The 23,772-nt window shown below is 39.2% G+C and overlaps 1 protein-coding gene across 1 annotated transcript in view; it reads right to left on the bottom strand.

Moving 5' to 3' along the window:
• The window catches only part of LOC111857778 (protein unc-13 homolog B), a 124,937-nt gene that overhangs the window by 63,015 nt on the left and 38,150 nt on the right, over nt 1-23,772 (bottom strand). The window contains exons 4-10 of the mRNA XM_023838928.2: nt 21,698-21,815; nt 20,866-20,989; nt 18,680-18,753; nt 18,047-18,104; nt 12,736-12,958; nt 834-1,133; nt 578-665 (exon numbers count right to left, since the gene is read on the bottom strand). Coding sequence (XP_023694696.2) covers nt 578-665; nt 834-1,133; nt 12,736-12,958; nt 18,047-18,104; nt 18,680-18,753; nt 20,866-20,989; nt 21,698-21,815 — 985 coding nt within the window. The remainder of the gene's footprint in view (nt 1-577; nt 666-833; nt 1,134-12,735; nt 12,959-18,046; nt 18,105-18,679; nt 18,754-20,865; nt 20,990-21,697; nt 21,816-23,772) is intronic.

Genomic DNA, 23,772 nt, shown 5'->3' with positions numbered 1-23,772 from the left:
TAAACAGGAGTCTTCCAGAAACCCTTCACCAATAAGTGCCACCATTTTCCAAAAATGCAATCCAAATGGAATCCTCCTCCTATTGGTTTTTAACATATGGGACAGTCTTCGTTCACACCCCACATCATCGAGTCCTGGCCACCCAACACGCTGTTGGAGGATTAGGTTGTTCTCTCTTCAGACCACTCACAGTAGGTACTCAGTACAGCTGACTGCAAGCACCCCACAAGCCTTACTCTTTCGGAGACTTACTGTCTTCTGGGTATATATACACACTCTTCATGTTAAAAACTGACAAACATAAACATGCGACAACATTTTTCTAAGAATGAATAAATCAAATAAATGCTAAATTGCTAAACACTTTATTTCATTTTAGCCAAATCCAGTAAGCAAGACAGCCAGGTTTGAAACAATAATCTGAATAATTGTTACAATTCAATCAGTGCCTTCCTTACCGTTATGGATCCCGGTTTATGAATTAAGCTCTAGAAGCTCTGGCAAAATTTACATGAATCTCAACCAACCCAGAAAGGAAAGAAGAAAAAAAAGATGAGGATGAAGTGATGTTCCTTACCTCCTGAAGCTGAACACGGACTTTGTTGATGGCCCTCAGCCAGCGTAGCCTTGATGGAGAGAACGGTAGGGGCCCATCGGCCAGAAAACTGAATCAGAGAAAAGATAAGTTACAGTTCAGAACTCAAATGGGCACTGGAATCGTGAGCTGAGTTTTTCTGTTTTTAAAACCTGAAATGTCAAATATATGTTCAGAACACAAATTTAGAGATTGACTTTAATCATGGAACTTTGATTTCTAACCCAGATCTCCACACCTTGCAACTGGATCATCAGGCTTCTTCTCCAAGGTTGTTGGCATCTGCTCTGGGGAAGCTCTGTCTTTTGGCAGAATGCCATTCTCGCTTTTCCTGGTCCTGATCTCCTCCATGTCCCCCCAGGAAGTGTGGCTGTTGGCAGGCCGGTAGCTAGCTGTGCTGTGGTAGCAGTGCCGAGAGTCCAGTTCCCGGCGCTCCTCTGTTTCCGAAAGCGGCACGCTGTCCTGACCCATCTCGCTGAGCTGAGAACTGACCTGGCTGAGATCTCCTGAGGAGCCAGCGTGGCTGCTGTCCATAGGGCTTTTGTGACAGGGAGACATGGCACACATGAGAGCAAGATCATGGGCAGCCCCCAGGGCAGACACACAATAACACAACACTTACCCCAGACGTCAGGTCAAAAGGCAAGAAACTGAGTCCTACCAGGAACACATTAAAGAACCAGACAGCAATTTTAGCAAGACGGCATCCTCTAAGGCAGTATCAATAACTGCAGTCTCCAAGATTGCTACCCAGGACCTTTTTCACAAACTGAGCTTCAGTACATTTAAAATTGACTAATTATAATGTATAATGTATATAGTAATTAAAATGCATTGCTAGTACAACAGCAATTGTATTATGTCTTAATAAAGGTCTAGTATATAGAGGACTATCATTTGTTAATTTAAAAGGGTTTAAAAACAAAAAGAAAATTTATATACCTGATTGGTTGATTATTTTTGCAGAGACACTGATAATGTACAAAATGCAGAGCTTGACACTGCAGTGAATGTGGAATCCCATCATACACCATAATTTATAACCCACTGGTTCTATTACTACGCAGATTACCTGTATCTGGATAATTGTACTTAACTGACTTATACAGAGATTCCACATGCCCTATTTATGTGACAAATAATTTGAAGTGTCTCCTTTAGATTAAACCATATTTTATTTTAGTAATTTTTCATATATACTGCTTGGGCTCAAATATTTTAAAGGACTTATTTTGGGTACGTGTGTTTATTATGAGCAACTTGAAGTGAAAAAGCTAACAGCATTCAAATCTACAATCTAATTTGTAAATGACTGATAAACAGTAAATTAGACTCAGTCACAATTGTTTTAAAAAATATAAACAGAGTATTACAGTAAATAAGCCACACAATTAATAAGGGTAGAGAAACACAAACACACAGACAGACAAGGACAACATCTATGGGACTAGGGTTGCACTGTTTCAAAAAGGATAACTTCTAAAAGTTAACATGAGTGCATCATAAATGGTGCTTTGATGACCATTTATTATGCAAGTACTAGCCTTTTTATACTCAAGTGATCCATCTTCAAGTGGGTATCTTGAAAGACACCTGATTTGAGTTCTGTAGAGGGTATGGGTTCAAAGAGGGTCTCCACCTCATTTATGTTGTCAGAAAAAAACTCTTCTAGCACAGGTGAGGAAATTAGTACCTGTGGGAAGTCTGCAGCACCTGTAGGACCTTGCTTAGGGATTTCAATATTGTCTAAGGTTTTAACTTCTTCTTGGGTTTCATCACGCAGGTTAATATCCATACTTCTATCACTGCCAGGTTGTCGTACCTCCACAATGAGGTCATTAGAATCAGTTTTGCTTAGGGTGTCTGCTGCAGCAAGTTTCTCATTGTGTGCTTTGGGTTGAGTCGTGATGACTGAGACAGACTGTGGCTTAGAAGGGTCCGGTGTCTCTTTCTGTCCTGAGAAACCAAATCCTTTCAAACTAACCGAAAATCCCTCAGGTTTTTCTTCCTGAAAAAGTCCAGCAGAAAAAGCTCTGAACCCAGAAAGAAGGCCACCAACTTCAACCTGCGGCATCTGAGGCAGGCCTTTGGGAACAGAAGGAGGAGATGAAAAGAAAGAACCGATATATTTCCCAGAATCATTGCTGCCAGACATGAAGCCAAATTTTGCAGATAAGCTGGGCATATCGAACATGCACTTTGTAGGTGGTGGATCTGTATTTGTCCTCTGTGTGTCTGCTAGAGGAAGCTTCTGGCTTTTCTCAACTGATTCAACTTCCATCCCCTTTCCCAGTGAATCCTCTATAATGACAACTGGTTCATCGTATACAGATTCCGTTTCATGACAACTAGCTTTCTCAATTCCAGGGACTTCAGTAGATGGACAACCTTCAGGTGCAGTTCCTGTAGGTGATATATTTTTATCTACAGTTAATTGATCACAATTATCAATGGACTTTCCAGAATCCATTTCTGTTGAAACATTGACAGCTAGTTTCACACAATTTTTTCCCTGATTGTCTACTTGGGATATGCTTGAATCTGTAGTACTAGATGCAACAAAAATGTCTTTTTCATCGGCTGAAGGTATAACTGGAACCTCGAATATATTTTTCACATTTTGAGGTGGTTCGGCTGTTCTGAAAATGCAAAGTAGATCACTTTTCAATGATTCCATTGGAAGGCTACTCGGTAGATTAAAGAAGGAACTTTTCTGCTGACACTGAGATTTGGTAGGAATGGAAGATTTAAAAAATGAAGACTGTGGAGATGGGAAAAAACTACTCGTAGGAATAGATGGAGCCATTGCTGCTGAGAAAACCTTGGACACAAAGCCAGATAAATTAGCTGACTCAGAAGGTTTTTGTTTCTCTGATGGCTTTGTCTCTTCTACAATATGTTGGTCAATTACTGTGGAACATCCATTTCCAGATGAAGCAAAAATGTCAGCTTCAGTGCTTAAAGCTGTTTCTTCATCAATTTCAACTTTGTCACTGGAAACATCAGAACGCGGCTCCTTAAGCGGAGACAAATTGTCATGTTGAAATGGAGCTTGTGACAAAGTAACCACTTCATCCCCCTGTTCTGTTTCTATCTTAGCAGTAGCAAATGAGTACACATCAGATGCACTGGAGACTGTGCCACTTCGCAGGCTGTTATTTTGTGTGCCCAGTTCCTCCTGGAGCTTACCACTTGCATCTTGGTTCTTTTCATTAATAACAGACGTGTTAAGGACACTAGAATCGCCAGCTTTAGGCTTATTGTCCTCCGGGGCACCAAGAAGAGAGAAGAGTGAGGGAAGCCTAAGAAGTCCTTCTGGTTCAGGTGGTTTAGATAATCTTTCTGTCTGACTAGAATCAGGGCCAGTAAACATAGAAAACAAACTCTTTCCCATTGGCTCCTTGGTCTCAGAAGCTTTAGGGAGAATATTTTGCAAAAGTAATCCACTTTGGGCAGAAGCTTGTACACTAGGTCTATTGAATAAAGAAAAAAGTCCTTTGCCTTGTGTGTCTTTAGCTGTAGAGTTGTTTTGGTTATGAATATTCTGTGACATGGGTCCACTGAACATGGAGAGTAACCCTTTGCCTGGTATATCTTTAGGCAGAGTTGATCCAGGAAGAATTCCAGCAAAACGTGACCCAGTCTGGGAAGGAGGTGGTTGGACACTTGATTCTTTAGATGTGGATACTGAAGTTAGATGGGGTGTCTCATCCAGAAAAGCATCTTTTAGGGAGGCCTCTTCCGTGATGAACTCTTTCTGGTTTATAGAAGGCTGGGTGCTGAATGTGTTGGCATCCAGTAACATGTTTTCATTTATGGATTTTTCTTTGCATGCAGTTCTTTCCGATGGAATAGATTCAGGAGATAATACATCCTGTGTGGAGACAGACTGAGTAACAGGTTCTGAGAACACTGTCAAGCCTCCTGTTCCAACAGAAGTTGCTTCAGGAATTGATCCAGTTTGAGGTGAAGCCTGCTGGGCACTAGGTCCAGAAAACATTGAAAATAAACTCTTGCCCGGTGAGTCTTTAGGTGCAGCAGAACCTGACAAAGATGTGTCAGGTGTAGATGAAGTTGGGGCAGGTTGTGGACCAGATCCAGCAAACAATGAAAATATGCCTTTACTAGTAGAACCACTATTTGAAGAAGCTCCAGAAAAAAATCCACTAAGAAGTGATCTAGCCTCTGTCTGATTCTGCTGAGAGTCAGATACACCAAACATTGATGATAACCTTTTACCTTGAGGTTCATCTTTATTAGGTGCAGACCCAGAAAGAAAATTACTCATAGACAATCCAAATAAACCACCAGACTGCTTAGGATGAGGATGAGGCTCTGGTTCAACCTGTCTTATTGTCTTTGTCTGGCTTAAAAGAGAACCAACACTGGAGTCTGGTGGAAATACCTCAGACCTCTTTCCTGGTTCCTGAGTTTGGTTAGGTTGGTGTGCAGCAATGCCCTCAACAGCATCTTCCCCAGACTTGTATAAAGTCTGCTGATGAAGTCCTTTATGCTGTAAATTTTGTAGAGCTTCTTGTTGAGCACATTCTAGGTTTTTATTTGTACCACTTTTTCCAATGAATCCTTCCTGTTGTTGTTCTGCAGTTTTCTTCAGCTGTGACTGCGGTGTTTCTGAAGGTCGCTGCTGACATGGTAGATGCCCTGCATTGAACATATTGCCAATAGATCCAGAAATGTTTGGAAAACCTGTGCTCTCCTTATTAAATTTTGCACTCTCAGCAGACTTTTCTGTGGTTTCTGAAGGGTTTGGAGGATTTAGTTTGGGCTCTTCCATCCCTACTGCCGATTTAAAAAAACTTAAGAAACCGACCTGGGATTTAGCTGAAGATCTTTCCTGTGATGCATTTGACTTTGGGGTAAGCTTTATAGAAGCATCATGCTTGCAGAAACTATTATCCGGGCTTGAATGAAGACTGTCTTGTTCACTCGGTAGCATATCCGCCTGGCTGTACTTGACAGTTGTTTGAAAATTTGCAGTGGAAAACTGTGTACGTTGTCGTGTCAACTTAGGTTGCTTAGATAGCACAGAGGACACTGTTGACTCAACATTTACTGAACCATCAGTAACCAAAGTCATTAATCTGGTTGTGGTGGAAGAAGGTGAAACTGCAACATTTTTTGAAGCTGGTTTTAATGATGAGTGTTCTGGAGTCTGACAAAAAAGGGGCTCATCCTTGCTAATCTCTGCCTTAAAACACTGCAAGTCAGATGACAAAACATTTTTTGCCTGCTGATCCTCAGATGTAACAACCCGAACCTGTTCAGACTTCTCAAAGTGTGCAGAATCTTCACAAGGTCCAAAAAGCTTTGTGGAAGCGCTAGATGGACTTGCCATTGTAGTTGACTTGAAGGGAGTAGCATTTTTTCTCAATTCTGATTCTGAAGATGAATTAATTAGATCTTTAAAATCTGAGACAAAGGAAAAAATTCTCTTTGCTGGCTTACTTTGTCTCTCTTTTACAGGAGGCATTTTTCTTCTCCATTCATCTTCTGATACATCATCAATATGTCTTACTTTTACCTTCCTCTGTCGAGAAAGGAAACTATAATTACAAATATCGTGTGAAGAGGATTCAGAGATTGGCACTGATGAGCGTGAAACAGATTCCTTTTGAAAAAGGAGCTCCTTTTCCATTTCACTATTCCAGTAAGGACTCATATCATGCACTGCCGGATCAAAAGCTTCAAAATACGGATTCTGTAAAGTGTGTTCTTGCTGATATTGTGGGCTAGTGTCCATTCTGACTTTATTATTTAAGTCCTGAGGCTCCTCTTTCTGTGCAAAAAGACAATCTTCAAATAAACTGGAGAACTGTTCCAGATTCGGGTTCATAATTTGATTCCCTTTGTTGAAGACTTCAGAAAGGTCAAGAGGAGCATTAATTAGCAGAGCATCTCCTTGATTTTTCCCAGGTAACCACAAAAGCTCAGCCTCATTGTAAAGTGGAATTTTGAAACCACAAACTATAACCATTTCATTCTGCAACCATGCACTGGGCGGTTCGGATAACTGTCCGCATTCCAAATATTCATCTTCTGGAGTAAACATATATACATACTGGCCAGAAACATCTGTCAGTAAAGCATAAATGTATGTCTCATCCTTAAATACAAAATATCCATGACTACCATCTTCAAGCAGCCCCCACATCCCCTGATCTAATAGACTGAGCCATTGCCGGTACCATTCTGACTCATCAAGATGTATATCATCATGAATATCTTCATAACCAGCAGAAGAACTCAAATCAATTACGCAGTCTGTGGTATCTTTGAAGTTGCCATTAAATAAGGATTTGTTTACTTCTTGACATTTGCTGAAATGTAAAGATCCTCCTGTTAGCTCAGGACTCCTAGCCTGCCACCTTTCAAAGCCACTCTGGTGATACGAGACACCATTTAAGTTGTAAGCACTATCACTGAAGGAATTACAGTTGCTAATCAGACCAACAAGAATGGCATTTGTACTTTTGGTGCTTAAGTTAAGTGCAGTCTCAAAATCAGAATAGTAATACCCAATCTTGCCCCATCTCAAGTAATATAGGTCCTCAATATTGCCAAAGCTATTCCATGTGTTATTGTCATTTTGAGATGAGATACTATTTTCTGATTGGTAGCACCAACCCTGATCTTGGTCACTTCTTGTGTCTTCCCTTACTTTTGTGTGGGTAAAGTAGTGATTAGGTTCCGCAGTGATACCGCTCTGCGAATATTTTCCCTTGTCTGATGCCTGAATATATTCCATGTTGTCTTGAGAAATACAGTAAGCTCTGCTAGCTAGAGTATCTGAACTATCATACTCATTGAGCATCTGCCATTGGATACGTTCCTGGTTCCACTGCTGTTCATAATAAGTAACAGGATTTAATTCATGATTTTCAGAGGATAAAAATTCATTGTAGGGACTACACAGAAGAGGTGAGCCATATCGTGAAGGGTGACCTTCTTGAAGACAATGCTGAGGTGAGAAATACACAGCAGACAAAGGAGACCCGTATCTAAAAGTATCGAGATTTTCTGAACTATGAGAAGCCTCCTCATGATGACTTTGATTAGGATTCTGACTGTAAAGATGCTGTGTTAAACAGCCAGGATGATTTGTTGAATAAAATGCCAGACTATCTTGGGATGCGGCACAACAGGTAGATGTCCTTAAATCCAAACATTCTGTATTAGAGAACACTGACGTGTTCTGAACATTCTCCATATTTTGCTCAAGTATTATGCAATCAAAGTCTTTTCTCTTGTTTTCACATTCTGAAGGACTTCCACTACTAAACCTATCTTCTGTATATGACCATATTTTTTCTGTTTCACGGGAGCTGTTATTTTCATGTGAAGTTTGATTGAAGAGCCCAGAGAAAACCCCTTGTTTTAAAGATGTTTTTTTCACTGTCTCAGGAAGATGTTGCTGCACACAAGTTTGGGATCCTTGAATCCTTCGTCTTATAAGACTGTCTGGATTCCCTTGATATTTCACTTGGTCTGCAGGAGTATTATTTGCTAAAACTTCATCAGAAGATCTGGTTAACTTGCTAAACATTCCAGACAAGCTATTTGTTCTGTTTGATGGAGCCAACAGAAGAGGGGAATTCAGATTTTTCCTTATCACATCTGGTGATTTTGCTTTTGGTTGATTTGTCAGGTTTTTTGATGGCATCTCTTGTTTAGGGGATACATTCTCCACAGAGCCTATTTTAAAAAGACTAGAAACTAGACCCCTTGACTGACTGGCTTGTTGTGATGTGCCTTCAGTCTGGACATTTCGTTGTTGCACTGACCTATTCTGTCCATTAGCTTGCAACTGAATTAACTGATCAACAGAGTGAATTTGTTGCCCCTGTATTGTGGAGTGCTGAGATACTGTTCCATTGTTTGAAGAGGGAAACTTAAGCAGCCCAGATAGAAATCTACCTGACTGACTAAGTGTCTCTTTAATTGACTTCTGATCATCACAAAACGTATTTAGCCCACCTTTCTGTTGCTGGGTAAACTGACTGATAAAGAAGGGCTGCGACTCCTGTGACATAGACACAGTTTCTGAAACAAAATGACAGCCCAGTCCATCTGATGAAGGGGGCGTTGTACTTTGTGACTGAGCAATATTTGGCCCATTTTCTTGTTGCTGACTTGGAATATCTTGGACCGGTTCTGTCTGCTGTTGAGTTGGATTTGGGTCATTAGATTCATCATCTAAGGCAACTAATTTTAACTGTCTAAAAAGGTGGCCTTCTTGATCTACTGGTTGCTGAGACAGATTACCACTTTGACCTGGGGTCTGGGAACAGTTTTCATGCTGGTGGTTTGGAAGTGTTATATTTGGAGGTTGACAGGCTTGATTTTGACTTTGGAGATTATTACTGTTGCTCTGCTCTAAAATATGGGAACCTAGTGGTCCTGGCTGCTGTTGCATTATGGGTGTCTGGTCATTTGAAGACACATTATTTGAAGAAGCAAATCTAAAGTGCCCAGAGAGAACACCTGGTTGAAAAGGATGTGCCGCAGTTTGCTGTGAGGGAAGTTTGTTATGGTCTGATAAATCCAAAATCTTAGTTTGTTGTGTTTGATGCCTCGATTGAGATGATCTGTTACAACTTGGTGGTACCTTGCATTGAGGTGGTTCTGTGTGGTTTTTCCCTGATACATTCTCAGAATGCGTTGTACCTTCCTGGGATGAATTTTGATTTTGGCCACTTGTATTGTGTTGATTTAAGCTCTCAACTGGCCAACTGTTAGTTTGTATTTGTTGTTTTTCGTTTTTATCAGAGGAGCCTAATTTGAAAAGCCCTGATAGCAGTCCTCCCGACCGAGACTGACTGTTTGATGAAGTAATATTTAAAAGGCCAGATATTAAACCTTGTGGCTGAGCTCGAGGCATTTGTTCATTAACTTTTGACATAATTTTGTCGTCATCAGCTTTCACATTGTGTGGATCTCTGGTTGAGGGTAAATGCTGCTGCTGATCACGAAGAATGTTTTGCGTTTGAAGGGTTGAATTAGAAACAGTGTGAGCATCCTGTGACTGACTTTGCTGTCGTCCTTGAGGAACATTCATATTCTCATTAGAGTTTATCTTAAAGAGGGTAGAAAACCAAGATGTCTCGGGATTAGCCTTAGACTGTCTTTCTGGAAAAGAAGAATGTGCTTTAGGAGCATCAGAATCCATTAAGTGCGTTTTCCTAATAATTTCAGGGATATTACTTTCTATTTGTTCCTGATCTTGAAAGACACTTTTGGAGCTGCTTACATCATTGTCACAGGGAAATTTCAGCTGCCTTGAACACGTTATTTCATTTAATTTTTGTGAGGGTACTCTAACGTCATCTGTTGAAAACAGTGAGGATGCTGGTGAAATTTGACTTTGGGAGACTTCAGAAGAACTTAATGCAATAAATGAGCTGAATGGTTTCTTCAAAGAGCTAAAGAATTCATTTTCCTCTTGGGTGATGGGTTGTCCATCCACTTGAGATTGACATTCTTGGGTGACTTTCTTAACCTCTGCGTTTTCGTCCTTTTCTTTTCCATGCAGGAGATCAGAACTACTGCTTCTTTTCTGATATCTTCTTTCATTGTCTAGTACTTCACATGAATCCAGATGCTGCATATCTGGAGAACTAACTTTTATAACATCGACAGAATTTTCTTTAGAGTCACTCAGTCCATGAAGTTTGTTTTCTTCAGAGGATTTTGATATATCATCGTCTGAGAAGAGCTTTAAGGAACTTATCTTCTCAAGTATGGAGCTGACAGCAGACAATGACTGGTTTGTAGTGAACCTTAGGCCTTTATCAGTGTGGTCTTCCTGAGAAGTTCCACTGTCTGGTCTTGTGTTTTGATTGCCATCGTGTGCAGTTTCTTTTGTATCCATTGACTGAAAAGGCAGCAGGGACTGTAAGGAAAACCTCCTACTTGGTGCAGGCTCTTGGGCAGGGGAAACAACAGCAACTGGCGTTGTGGTGGTGGGCTTAGGAATAAAAGAAAAAAACTTGGAGATACCAGATTCAGTGGAAATTGGTGCTTCATCGGCTGCCACCTTTTCCACAGAAACAGGTTTAGAACCAGAGCTAACCTTTTCAGAGATGCAGTTAAACAAGGAGCTTACAGCATTCTTTACCCCGGTTAGACCTTCCTCATTTGACATATCAGCTTTTTTTGGTTTCATTACAGTAGGAATGACATCGTTAGCCTTTTCAGATGCCTCACTCTGGTCTTCAGAGTCACTTTTTGTGTTCGCTTCTGATGACTGCCTCAACTTTGTTGACTTTGGCAGAGATCCATATCTGCTGATCTCTTCCTCTTTCTCTGCTAGGTACTCAGACACAGTGTCCACTAGACACTGCAGCTCATCCATGGGGTCAACATACTCATCACTTGGCTCTTCTACAGGAGACAGTATGGTATCAGGGACCCTTCCTCTGATTTTCCCATTAACTTTCCTTTCATGGTAAACCTGAAGCTTATCAGCACAATTTCTATGGAGGACGGTGTACTGGTTCAAGCTATAGTGTTTCCCATTTTCTGAACAGATAGCTTCTGCTAAAGAAGCAATCTCTTCAAGATCCTCTTCAGATCCCCAAGAATTTTGCAGCTCATCCAACTCCTCAGAGTCATATTCGGTCACCATCACTTTTCCTTCTTGAGATGCCTCAAAACTTTCCAGAGCGTCTTCCAAATTATTTCTCTCCCTCATTTTGGTCTTATGGAGACTCTTTTTATATGGCCGCATCATCTGCTTCTCCTCCATTTCGGCCACTTGCCATAGCATTTGCTCCACTCTTTTTTGTTGCAGGCTCTGAGCCGAGTGAGGAACGGAGAAGTCAGTGAGAAAAGAGTCATATCTTCCTGCATCCCTATGGGCTTTCAAATTATGATCTTGCAGTCTCTTTTTATGGCATTTATTCAAGGTGCCATAATCCTCAAGGTAGGAGATATGCTCTGGGCTACTGTAGGTGTCCCCCCCTATAGCTCCAGTCATGTTGACAGTGCTGCTATTGCACCAATCAGCACATAGTTGCTCCTCTTTTTTCAGCTGCTCATTCCTCCTTTGTACTTGGTATTTACTCTCCCAATCTTCTACACCCATCCCAGTATCCACAGGAATAATCCTGACCCTACCTCTACTGTTTGGAGTTCTATGGGTGTGAGGAGGAAGTAAAGAAGGTGAAAAAAGAAAAAACAAACAAAGAAAGAAAGAAAGAAGCAAACAGTAAAAGAGATTCACAGCAAAATGAGACATTCAGCAACATGCAAACGGATGTATGACACTGGTAACATGCAAAAAAACATCTTTATCATTTCACACGACAGAAATACAAACCAGTAATGACATTTCAATGTTAAATTTATAATATTTGCATCTATTTTATTTATTTATACTTTACTTATTATGTAATATTCACCTGCCCAACTCACTGTTATACTAGCAGAAGACAAATAAGCCACTGCATGCATTAGTAGGTCAACCAATTTCATTTTATCACCATGATCTGTGATTTTATTTCCAATCCACCTATATATATATATATATATATGCATAAATACATTACAGTATAGAATTATAAAAACACTGACATATAAGAGCAAGAAAGTAAAGAAGAAAATGAAGATCTCCACAATGCAGGAACAGAGAGGGAACTCTAAAGCGCATTTGTTAGTTTTTGTAATTAAAATATTAGCAATTCAAAACAAAAAACTAAACTTAAATTTTTTTGACCAAGTGGATGTTTTACTAGGTGAACAATGACATTTTTCTACCAGCCAATTTTCTAGCATTATTAAAGTAGGAAATGCTAAAGTGATGCAGAGGGGGGAAAAAGTTGCATTCCTGCAACCTGTCACATGGACAGGACAAATACTTCCACTTACTACAATATTCCTAAAAATAGAAACACAAACTATAATCCTATTTTCTAATCTATGTAGAACTGAATTTCATACCAAGCTGCAAATAAAGGTGACATCCTTAAGTTGCAATCCAGTGCAATACATAAACTTCAGTTACTAATATCAAAGGAAGTATTTGCAATTAAAATTAAACATTATAATGAAAACGATTATGTAAGTCTTATGCACTTTCAGTGAGCTTCCAGAGAGGGCAGCACTGTGTCAATGGTGCATACCTGGTGCCGTGGTTTTCCCTGCAGTCCATATCATAGCTTTGCATGGATTCTGTGCACGACTCCCGGGATTCAGCCTGCTGAGCCAGCAGAGACCCCATGGGATACTGGTGCAAGGAGGAATTGGGCTGTGCTGTGCTGTGGTATCGAGGGGGCAGGCTGCTGCTGGTCTCACTGCGGTAGTCACTGTCCCGGTCATCCACCGCACTGTCATGGTCATCAAGGGCTGTGGGACAACAAGACAGGCTCCAAAACACAGAAGTGGAGACAGGAGGGAGAGCGGTACCGCTATTAATGTGTAAATACTGTAAGCACTTATCATGGATTAAAATCACAATAAGTCCATTGAACAGCTGCCAGTATGACTGGACATTGGCAAGAAGGTTACAGCTGAAGGCCAGGGTCTATAAGATAAAGGACACAATAAAAATTGCACTCTGCAAATGGATGTAAACATATCTAAAGAACAGTGTACTCATAAGCACTGTAGCACATGCTTAATTCATGCTTTCTTCAGACACAAGCGAAGTAAATATGAAATTCTGATGCATTATTTCCATAGGCAGTCAGAGAGAGTAGAAAAAAAACTGTCTAAAAATATACCTCTTTTCAGTCTTTATCCTCAGGGACAAGCCCAGGTATGATTTACACTCAACAACGCACATCGTGCACAAGTTAACACATGTACAATAGAAATGTCACTGACACAAATGTACACAAAACCACATATTGTTAACAACAACCACGACTAAAGACAAAGACACACACACATTCATATCTCACACCACACTTTAAAACTGGGATATAATTTCAGATAAATAATAAGCCCTTACATTCATTGAAACTATCAGTTTTAGGAGTATACTTTGGTGTGGATGGAAAAAAAAACACAGAAAAGCATCTCCCCTCAACACAATTCATAAAATCCAAAAATACTTCACATACACACTACTCAAACAGCACACACAGTACAACACGCGTACAAAGACAAATGAGCAAACATTCAAGTTGAACATGTAAAACATCATTCTCGCTCCATAATTTACCAATCCCTACAACTTTAGGGTCAGTGTACTATGAGGTACTGGCTAGGAGAAGGTGCAGGGTGGGTACGCATGCTCAATTCGGCCAGTGGTTCAAATATTCATGCACAGATATGTGAGGATTCTTACCCCATAAAAACACATGGTTTAGGCAGTGGAAATGGATATGGAAATAACCGTACCCTGAATGGGGGGCGTTCATGATAATATAAAACATACAATATACACAGTTGTTTCAATTAAATTTTTATCTTCTTTTCCTTGAAAAGTTGTGGAAATGTTAGTTACTAAAACAAATTTCCCCTAAAACATAAACTCACTACACCATAGCATGCACCAGGTTACAGATTCTTTAATGTGCCAGCAACCTTTCTCCATCTTTCAATATTTCAAAGGATTAACTGAGCAGGAAATGTATAACCCAAGGCCTGCATAGTTTTAAGTTGAGGTAATTTCATTACAGTATAAAATAGCAAATACAGGCGCTCCTCTACTTGCGAACTTCCAACTTACAAACTTTCAGACATACGAACGAAGAGGACTGTAAGTCCAAATTGTGTTCATTGGGCTCCCGTTTCCTGTCCACAACATCAATTCTTGTTCTGCGCGCCAATTCCGCATAGTATGAATTCTGGCCGCTACTCCCGCCGCGCAGCAGCGTAGCCTGCGTACTCCCAGCATCCCAGTGCTCTAGAAATCAAAGTTTACTTCGTTTTTATTGCGAAATATTCTGTGCATCCACCATCCATTTTTGTTTTATGTATCATTAGTAATGTGTTTTAGGAAAAGAAAACATGTATTGACTTTATATCATACTTACTTATGCATGTAGATTTGAGTACCCTTAAAATGATGTTGAATAACGACTTACGAACATTTCAAGTTACAAACGGCCATTCAGAACATAACTCCTTCGTAAGTAGAGGAGCGTCTGTACTACTGAGCATACAAGTAATTACAAAGAAAAACTGAAACAAATACAGTATAAACACATCATGGTCTTCAGGTTAGTACCTCTCATTAAAATATATAAATTCCTAATTGAGTCAACTTGTCTTCTATCCCTGCTGCCTGAGGCAGCCCGTGTATATATGTTCAGCCGTGTTTCTCAACCCAGTCCTTAGGGACCCAGAGATAGTCCACATTTTTTGCTCCCTCCCAGGTACCAGAACCCAGGAGAAATTGTAGGATTTGACCGTAAGGGCAGGTTCAGCCCCTAGTGAGGCTGTTACTTTCAAAGAAGTACGAGACCCACAACAAAATGAGCCAAGCTGAGGGAAGGGGCTCTGAAATGTGTATGAAAGTATGGGACAAATCACTAAAAGAGTAACCATCAACCTGTCCATACACAGACAAATGAGCCTACATTTTAAATACCATGTCTGTGGCACAAAACTGCATTTTGATCTAAATTTCTGACATAATTTACCAAGGTATTGATCATGTAAATGGATTTAGTAAAATAATCTTTCAGGGGGACTGAAACAAAGAACATAAGGTGGCTGAAGATACCATAAATAGGGTCTAGAACCACCTATGCCTGGACCAAACAATCAAGAACACCAAATACCTAGTACACATGTTAGTTATCTTGCTCATTTGACTTCCTCTGCTGGGCTCCCCCTTTGAGTCTGGTTCCTCCCAAGGTTTCTTCCTACTAGGGAGTATTTCCTTGCCACTGTCACCTCTGGCTTGCTCACTGGTGGCTTTGGGCAGGGATAATGTACAGTGCTTTGAGACAATGTTGTGAAAATGTGCTGTACGAGTAAAACTGAATTAAATTTAATTGAACTGGAAATTGGGAGGAAGCAAAAATGTGGACTGTCTGGGGCTCCCTAAGGACTGGGTAAGGATTCACTGGTCTATTGCTTATAGAACCATCACTGAGAAAGTTTGCAAATTGCCAAATGTGGCAGGGTGATAAAAATATCCAGCCACACACCGTTTAGCTGGGCAAGGATGAAATGAATGAGTGCTGGATTCCTCCCCTTCAGAGGAAGACAGGTTTCTAGGCAGGATACAGGGAAAGAATAATGCAGATGATACCAGTTTGTGTGAAAAGGGCAAAGAAAAATGGTAGAGGACTATGGAAAAATGGATAGAAAGGATTCATCCAGTGCATGAATATCCTCCCTGGATGCAGGACATACCTGCATAAGGCAGAAAGCATGCATTGAGCACCAAGGAATTGCCAGAGGGGGCTTATGACGAAATAGGTGTTAATCAAAAAGAGCTACATACTCTGAGAATCGCCCCATCCAAAAAAGTAGCCTAAGGATGCAAATGATAGCAGAAGAAAATAAATGGAGTAGGGATGAAAAACAGGCTCAAGGAAGATTTCAGTACAGAAAAGCTAAACAAGTATGTTTGAAAGGTATGTAGATTTGGAAAAGAGTTGTTGTACAAACAGTTGTTTGTAATCGATTTATAAAATAACGTGCAGCAAATGGAAACATTCTAAGCAACTGTCAGAATTCTATTTTCAGAAAAAATAACAAACCCAAAGCACCAATAAATGCAACAATTGAACACAATAACCACAGACAATATATAACCACTCATTACACAAGATTCATTTTTAAAACTCTGAGGTCCTGCTAGGCCACTGTTTCAAACAATATTATTCCTGTTCACAAAGATGTGAGTTTGCTTGGGCACAATCTGTCATGTTCCTCCTATGAGGTATTAACCATGAAAACACCTAAGAGGGTGAAGTGCATGAAGATAACCAAAATTACTTTAACAAAAGGGGGAATCATCACAGGACCTGTCTGAGCAAGTCTAAGAGAGGTCAGATGTATATTGTTGACTTCACAGCTAAGATAAGCAGGGCTGGAAATTAAGCTCACCATCCCTAAGGCGAGTCATTTAGACGAAAAGCAAGTCCAAAAAAACTGGCAAATAAAAAAAAAATGCATATTGAACTACATTTTTTTACTTAACTACTATTCTTGATGCTTTAATTATTTTAAATAATAATACAAAATGTAAAGACACTGTTAAATCTAGGCAATGCATAGTGAAAGTTCTGGTAAAGGGGAGTATGAGATCTTCTGTGTACGTTCTGTGTAAAGACTAGATAAATATCCCCATCTAGTGGCAAAATCACCATGAGCCTCTACACAATATACCTGATTTTAAAAAGGCACCTGTTACGTCCCACTTCCTGTTTATTACATACTCTTACACTTCATTCAAGTGGCTAGAGGATCCAAGTAAAACCCGACCAAATGCAAATTTGTGGTTATGGACAGTCTTGATGCTCCAGCTCTTGGCTCACTGACATCATGCTAGAAACTAGAATAGGGATATTTTCTAAACAGAGTATGAGTATGTATTGTAAATAATAGCGAAGGAAGCTGGTTTCTGTACACTGACAGTTTACATTTTTATACCTCATATGTACAAATTATATTTATTTATCAGATGCTTTTATCCAAATTGACATACAACTTTGAGATGCAGGGTCTGCCAATCCCTGGAGTAACTGGGGATTAAGGGCCTTCCTCAGGAACCCAATGGTGACATCACTCTATGAACCATGGGATTTGAACCAGCATCCTTCCCATCACGGGCACAGTTTCCTAACCTGCTGAGCCACACACCTCTCCCAGCTTAAAGCCGTTTCACACGAAACGTGATACAAAGAAAACAAAACTAATTTTGCTAAATATCCAATGAATCAAAAACTTTTTCACCAAGCAAAAGGCAAAATTTTTTAAACTGAAGTTCACATACCGAAAGTAACTGGCGACAGGCTCTAGCAGCAATTACAAGCTTTTCTTGTTTCTTTATAACATTAATAATGAATTCTATGCTTCAGAGATACACGGCACACAATATACAATTACTCTTTCAACACTGAAAAAGAAAAAGTTCTTTTGCCAGGCTGTCAATGTAAATAAGAAATTGTTCTTAATGACTGGGAAAATAAAGGTTAAATGATATAAATAAATAAATAAATAAAAATAGGCAAACATGCTATAAAAACATGAACATTAAAAAATGGAGTACATTCTGGAGAAGGATATAAAATATGTAATATACGTGACATTTTCACAGAAAAATGATTCACTAAGAAAGTTCAGGGGTTCAAAATTATTATTCTGTTACTCTTTCAATTATCAGCACTTTATTTATTATTGCAAGTTATTCCATATGAAATCCAAAAAAAATCCCTCAGGACTATTTCTATGATGTCTGTGGTGTTTAGTGTACGAAACCCATTGTTCATCAGAACCTGTCTACAAGAGGTTATTACTGAAACTCACAGCACTGCGAGGCGGCCGATGGCAGTGGTCTTCTTTGAACTTCATCTTGCAAGGGGTCCTTAATGAAAAATGGTGGAAGGAAGGAAGCAATGTTATAAATGACATCATTATCAACTTGCCCTGAATATCTGTATTCACTTCAAGTTCACTTCAAATTATCAGCTTCATTTATCATGCAGTCAGAAGCACTTGTTGATCTCAGCTGTGCACAGCAAAGGCATTTCATCAAAATCATGCACATACAAGTGTACCATACCTACAAAACTGGGCTCATTCGGCAACTCCCGACACGAGTAACAAAGCAAGCTGACAAACACAACAATCGGATATTTTCATCTTTGTCAAGGCTGCCATATCATCATAGAGCCAATAATATCCTAAGCAAGTAAGGCATCATATTTTGGTTAAAAAAGTGTCAAATATTATTTAACAAACAAGTCAATTTAAATTGAATTACATTTAATAGAATCTGTTTATTCAATGTATAATGTCCTTTGAAAATAGATAAAATCATAAGATGTCAGCAGTGTTCTTTTCAGACGACGAAAGAAAGAAAGAAAGAAAGAAAGAAAGAAAGAAAGAAAGAAAAAGAAAGAAAGAAAGAACGAACATGTCTGTCACAAAACACCACACCTCGTCATGTATCCGCATGGTGTTGATTTGTTCCAATTTGCAAGTCCAGTACCGAGCCTCATCTTCCGGTATATCTGGAGACCAGAGAAAACAGAGACTGGTATTTTTCCATCCCAAATTGGTACCTTCAATACATATTCTCCCCTCTATACTAGACAAGTGGTTGGAGGATTGGCTGAAAGGATTATATATTCACTTCCATAAGAACGTGTCTTACTTTAGACTTCTGTAGAATCTTTAAAAAAAAAAAATCATTTTCTGTTCCAAGTCACAGTCATGTTTTCATTTAGTGAAAAGGCATGAGAGTTTCCAACTAGAAGGATTTGTATAAACATTAGGGTTGTAAATCGCAGGCCACAAACCAATTCCATTATGATTGAGGGAATGATTCAATGCATCATAAATCTTTTTCTATCACGATTCGATCCAATGTATCGATTATTTGATTAGTAGTTTAGTAGTTGTGTCTTTAGATCTGGTGCTGCTAACTTTGAACATTAAAATATTTATTTATTATTAAAATAAATATCTGCTTGCAATATCGGCCAATGGACCAATGTCGGTATCGCGATTTTTAACAAATCTTGGTCGATACTGGTATGTTAACCAATATGTCGTGCATCTCTAAGGCTAACACTACTGTTTAATTAGCTAGCTAGTTAGCTTCCTCAGAGTCTTGATCATTGCTACTGTAGTTAGCAAAAAAAAAAACAACTTTTTTACGCTACAAAAGCATCACTGCGCAAAGATTCTTAAACACCAGAGAGACTGTTCTGCACTACAAAACAGTTTCCATAAAGTATTATAGCCCAAAGAACATAATGCAGTCAGCTGATCCAGCTGTACAGTAAGTATATAATTAATATTCCTTTATGAATTTTAATGAACCTCCCCCTGTCATCTTTTGTTTGGAAAATTTGCATACTGCAGCTGATAGCTTTTTTGTCTACATTTAGCATGTGAATACAAAAGCGCACAACCAGCAGTAGGTGTATCTTTACCTTTAAGGAAGATTAAGAAAGATTTTGCCCTCAAAAATCAATTCTGATGTTATAGATCGATGCAGCTGAATTGCGCACTTAATAATCAATCCATCACAATGCTTCGATGTGTCTTTTCACCCATAATAAACATATCCATCCATTTTCTATTCAATTCACCTGCATCATTGGACAATCATTAGCATAGGAATTGCAGATCTCCTTAAGGAAACAGAAACTATGCAAGACAAGTCAACCCAGCTAGTAAATAAGTATTAGACTAGAATACAATTGTGTTTCTATTTATAAGCTATAAAATCATTTGCTTACAAACACTTCCTATTGTACACTACTCTGGTCTCCAAAGGAAAGCAGAACAGAACGAGGGGGCAGGAACTTCAAAGGGGTAAAGATGAAACATTAGGCTGAATGAATGACTTCAATAACATGCAGTCAAAGCAGCCAGAGTCATTGAACCAAAAAGCCTTTCCAGGAAGTGTAACCTTTCAATGGCGAGCACCAGAATCTGCGGCCACGTTCACAGGGATCTGTCAATGGGCATATCAAAACAATACAACGTGTCTGTAATAGATGACAGGCTGGGCCCCGACTCATCATTGTATCTTAGAACATCACTCTATATATTATAGGGCAGGTGTCGGGGTGTTGGAGGGGCAGGGACACCCAGGCAGATTCAGGGGGCATAGTCATTTATAGGGACCCTTGTAAACAAAAGTTATAATTTATGTTTAGGGAACATAATACCTCCGTTTGCAAATTCCATCTACCATGGGGGACCCATAATCCTTCAGATTACAAGTGGCAACCCTAGTGGATGACATTTTGTCAGGGGGCCCAGAATTTCTAGCCCTGCCCCTGGCGAGGTGTTCAACCTACTTGACCAAGGTTCATTCAATTGACACTATTACAATAAATCGGCCAAATTATGTTAGTGTAACAAAAATGGGTGAGTCAAACACACAGTTATTGTCTATAATCTGACAGTAGATGTCTGTTCACTCAGAATGTAATGGGAAACTGGATTCCGAACAATATTACCAACCAATACAAAACAGAGAAGCAAGCATTATATTAAAACCACAGCAAGACTCATGAATTTATTGGGATCAAAAACATACCAAACCATAACTCATTGCTATATATTGTGGGGGATCATTTGATTCAGTGCAAGGGAAGTACATATACCGAAAGGTAGCTCAAAGTGCGAGTCCAGCAGAAGGCGATGGGCCGTGGGGTTCTTGGTGCCATAGATCTCATCTGCCTTCATTAGCACCTCAGAATCGAGAAAGGTCCATTCACCGGGGCCCTCCTAAAAGAACAAACAAAAAGAAAAACCCAAAGAAAAGAGAGGCAGAATGTGACAGGCTGTGACAGAGATGGAGAGTCAGACTGAGGCAGTGAAAGGCAAGGAGCTAGAGATGTGACAAGAGGTTAGAGATGAAGCAGATCAGGACTCCCACATACTTTCCATTTTAAAATTCCATCATCAAAAAGAAAAAGTAGATTATATATAATACATAGCAAACCAATTTGTTGCAATAGCCTGGACACATCAAAATATTTCCACCCTTTCCTTTCTTTATTCCAGTTATTCAGACTTGGAAAATACCAAAATCAAATTCCATACTTTTCTATACCTGTACCTCATAGGAAACCTGGCAAATATACAAAGGCACAACTATAAATGCAAAAAGAGAAACACACATCAGATGTGACAAAAGATGGAGAAATAACAGTAAAGAATAAAAGGGGGCAGTTACGTATTAAGAGTAATATTAAATGTTTCATGCAAATCTCAGTGATGTGTCATTCCATGTCTGTATAATAAGGGCTTAACCCCCCAGCATCACTCACAGACCACAGCTATACTCCCAAAGCATATTTTCCAAATAATTTGCAAACATCTTTCACTAATTTGTTTGTGAGGTGCCTACTACTAGGTGCCTACTACTAGGTACCTACTACTAGCTGACTGGATGTATAAAAACTGCAGTCACAGGTATGAATGGCCCCTTACCTCGTCTGACTGATGGATGCTCTTCAGGGGGATCCAAGCTGTACCCACCATGGTGTCCCAGATCAGTCCCTTGTTCCATACTTCCACGATCAGGCCGAGGTCTAGGCGATTAATCTCGCTGCAGTGCAGTGACAGATTAGAAGATATCAGTAATTATAACCAACATTCGTGGCATTATATTCTTACTATGGATACAGGATAACAGAAAGAATAGGGTGGATCAATATTTCATTCACTATTTCTACTCTTTCCCCCAACTAATATGAAATGTGAGCCAGGAATCTTGGGCCAGAAGTTCAAATGCCCAACTTCTACCACACACAAAGTTTTGCCCAGTGTCATACAAAAACAACAGGTCCTGCCAAAGAAACATGCATGTATTATTGAATTTAACATGAAGTCCAGCTGGTAAACCTGCGTTCCTGCTCCATCTGTGGTATATCAACATGCAGCATAGAGGGGTGCAGCCTGCATATGCATTATCACATGACAGGTATTGATGGAGATTCTGCAGAATTTACATATTCATGTTTGGGCATCCAGTAATATGAAGCTTCCCTGGGTGCACAAAAGGGGAATAAATGGCTAACAACATAAATGCCAGCCACAGAACTGAAGTTAACAAACGCTTCCAGTTCTGTCAGGTCTCCAGAAGCAGCACAAGATGAATTGGCTCAAGCAAATGGATATAGAAAATACAAGCTGTTTAAGGGACTTGGGGAGATTTTTCATTTTAGTAAACAGGTTATAAAAAAAAAAACATCCTAAGATCAGATACGAGATCCAAGCATGCAATTGAATGTCACACACAAAAGATTCAACTAAATACGAAAAACATTTTTACATTACTATACATTTTAAAATTTCCAGTGCAAAATTATCTCAAAGTATCAATCAACTGGTTAAATGCTTGCATGCTATATACTAAAACTATAAAGATTTTTAATAATTCATATCATCCAACACCAAAAATGACATTTTAGAGGTTGACTAAGTAGACAATAAAAGTTCTGCAAACATGTAACATCTTGGATTGCGCTCATAAGGTTCGGTATGTTTAAAATTATCATCTGATCTGGACTGAACTGCCAATAAACTACAAAGAACACAAAATTTTTAAATCTCTTATTAATGAGCCATGATTGTCATATCAGGAGAAACAGAAAAAATATCCATCCCCAAGAGGAGCTTTGATCTGCTTTTGAAAACAACAACACATGCTCCATTTGCTGAGATATATTTTTCTCCAAGGCACTTTGTTTGTTTTATTTGTTTGTTTTATTTGTTTTTTTTGAGCACTCATTAATTAATGTGTTACCATATATATACAGATTACCTTTGCTATAACATATCAAGCTGTCAATTAAGCACAAAATTGTTAGGCTCTTTCCACTCAGTGTTTTCCAGAATCTCTGGCTTTTATACACACAAATAGAAAGAATTAATACACTCAGAAAAGACATACAAAACAAACAATTTTTTACATAAACTGTATAAGTGCACTTAAAAAGTCAGTTGCCTTCATACCACACAGTCTATGGCAAATTTGCAAAAATAATCATAATAATTATCTGCAGACCAGTCTCTCAGACTTCTCACAAAGCAAAACCAATTCAATCTGAAACATCATTCATACATAATCAACCAAAATGTTATGAGAATGCCTGAAAATTCTTTATGTCACCCAAAAAATGTCTGAAATCATTTCTCACCAACAGCTCTTGACATCAGGTGCCACAATGTACCTTGTTCTGCTAATCACCTTGTTCAGAGAATCATAACCACTACAGAACACTACCTTCCTTTATTTTAAGCCTTTTGGAAAGTACTGAGATGTGCTATGCCAAGCCGAGATATCGCTTTAATTGCCAGGATAACATTTTATCTTCCTAAGAATCCCTACACTAACCTACTCTGAGCAGCAGGTGAAACTCCGCTGACAACTTCTGTGGTTCAGAAGGTCTTTTTTTTTACCTGAATACCACCTTCTCTCACATGTACCAGTCTTCAACACATCCACTCTAATATAAACAAACAGATGTGTACATCATTTCTCCATTCCCCCCTGCCATTAT

Source organism: Paramormyrops kingsleyae, chromosome 7 (genome assembly GCF_048594095.1).
Source record: "Paramormyrops kingsleyae isolate MSU_618 chromosome 7, PKINGS_0.4, whole genome shotgun sequence".
In the NCBI taxonomy this organism is placed as follows: domain Eukaryota; kingdom Metazoa; phylum Chordata; class Actinopteri; order Osteoglossiformes; family Mormyridae; genus Paramormyrops; species Paramormyrops kingsleyae.
Note: the sequence above shows the minus strand (reverse complement) of the source record. Positions and strands in the feature narration are given on the sequence as shown.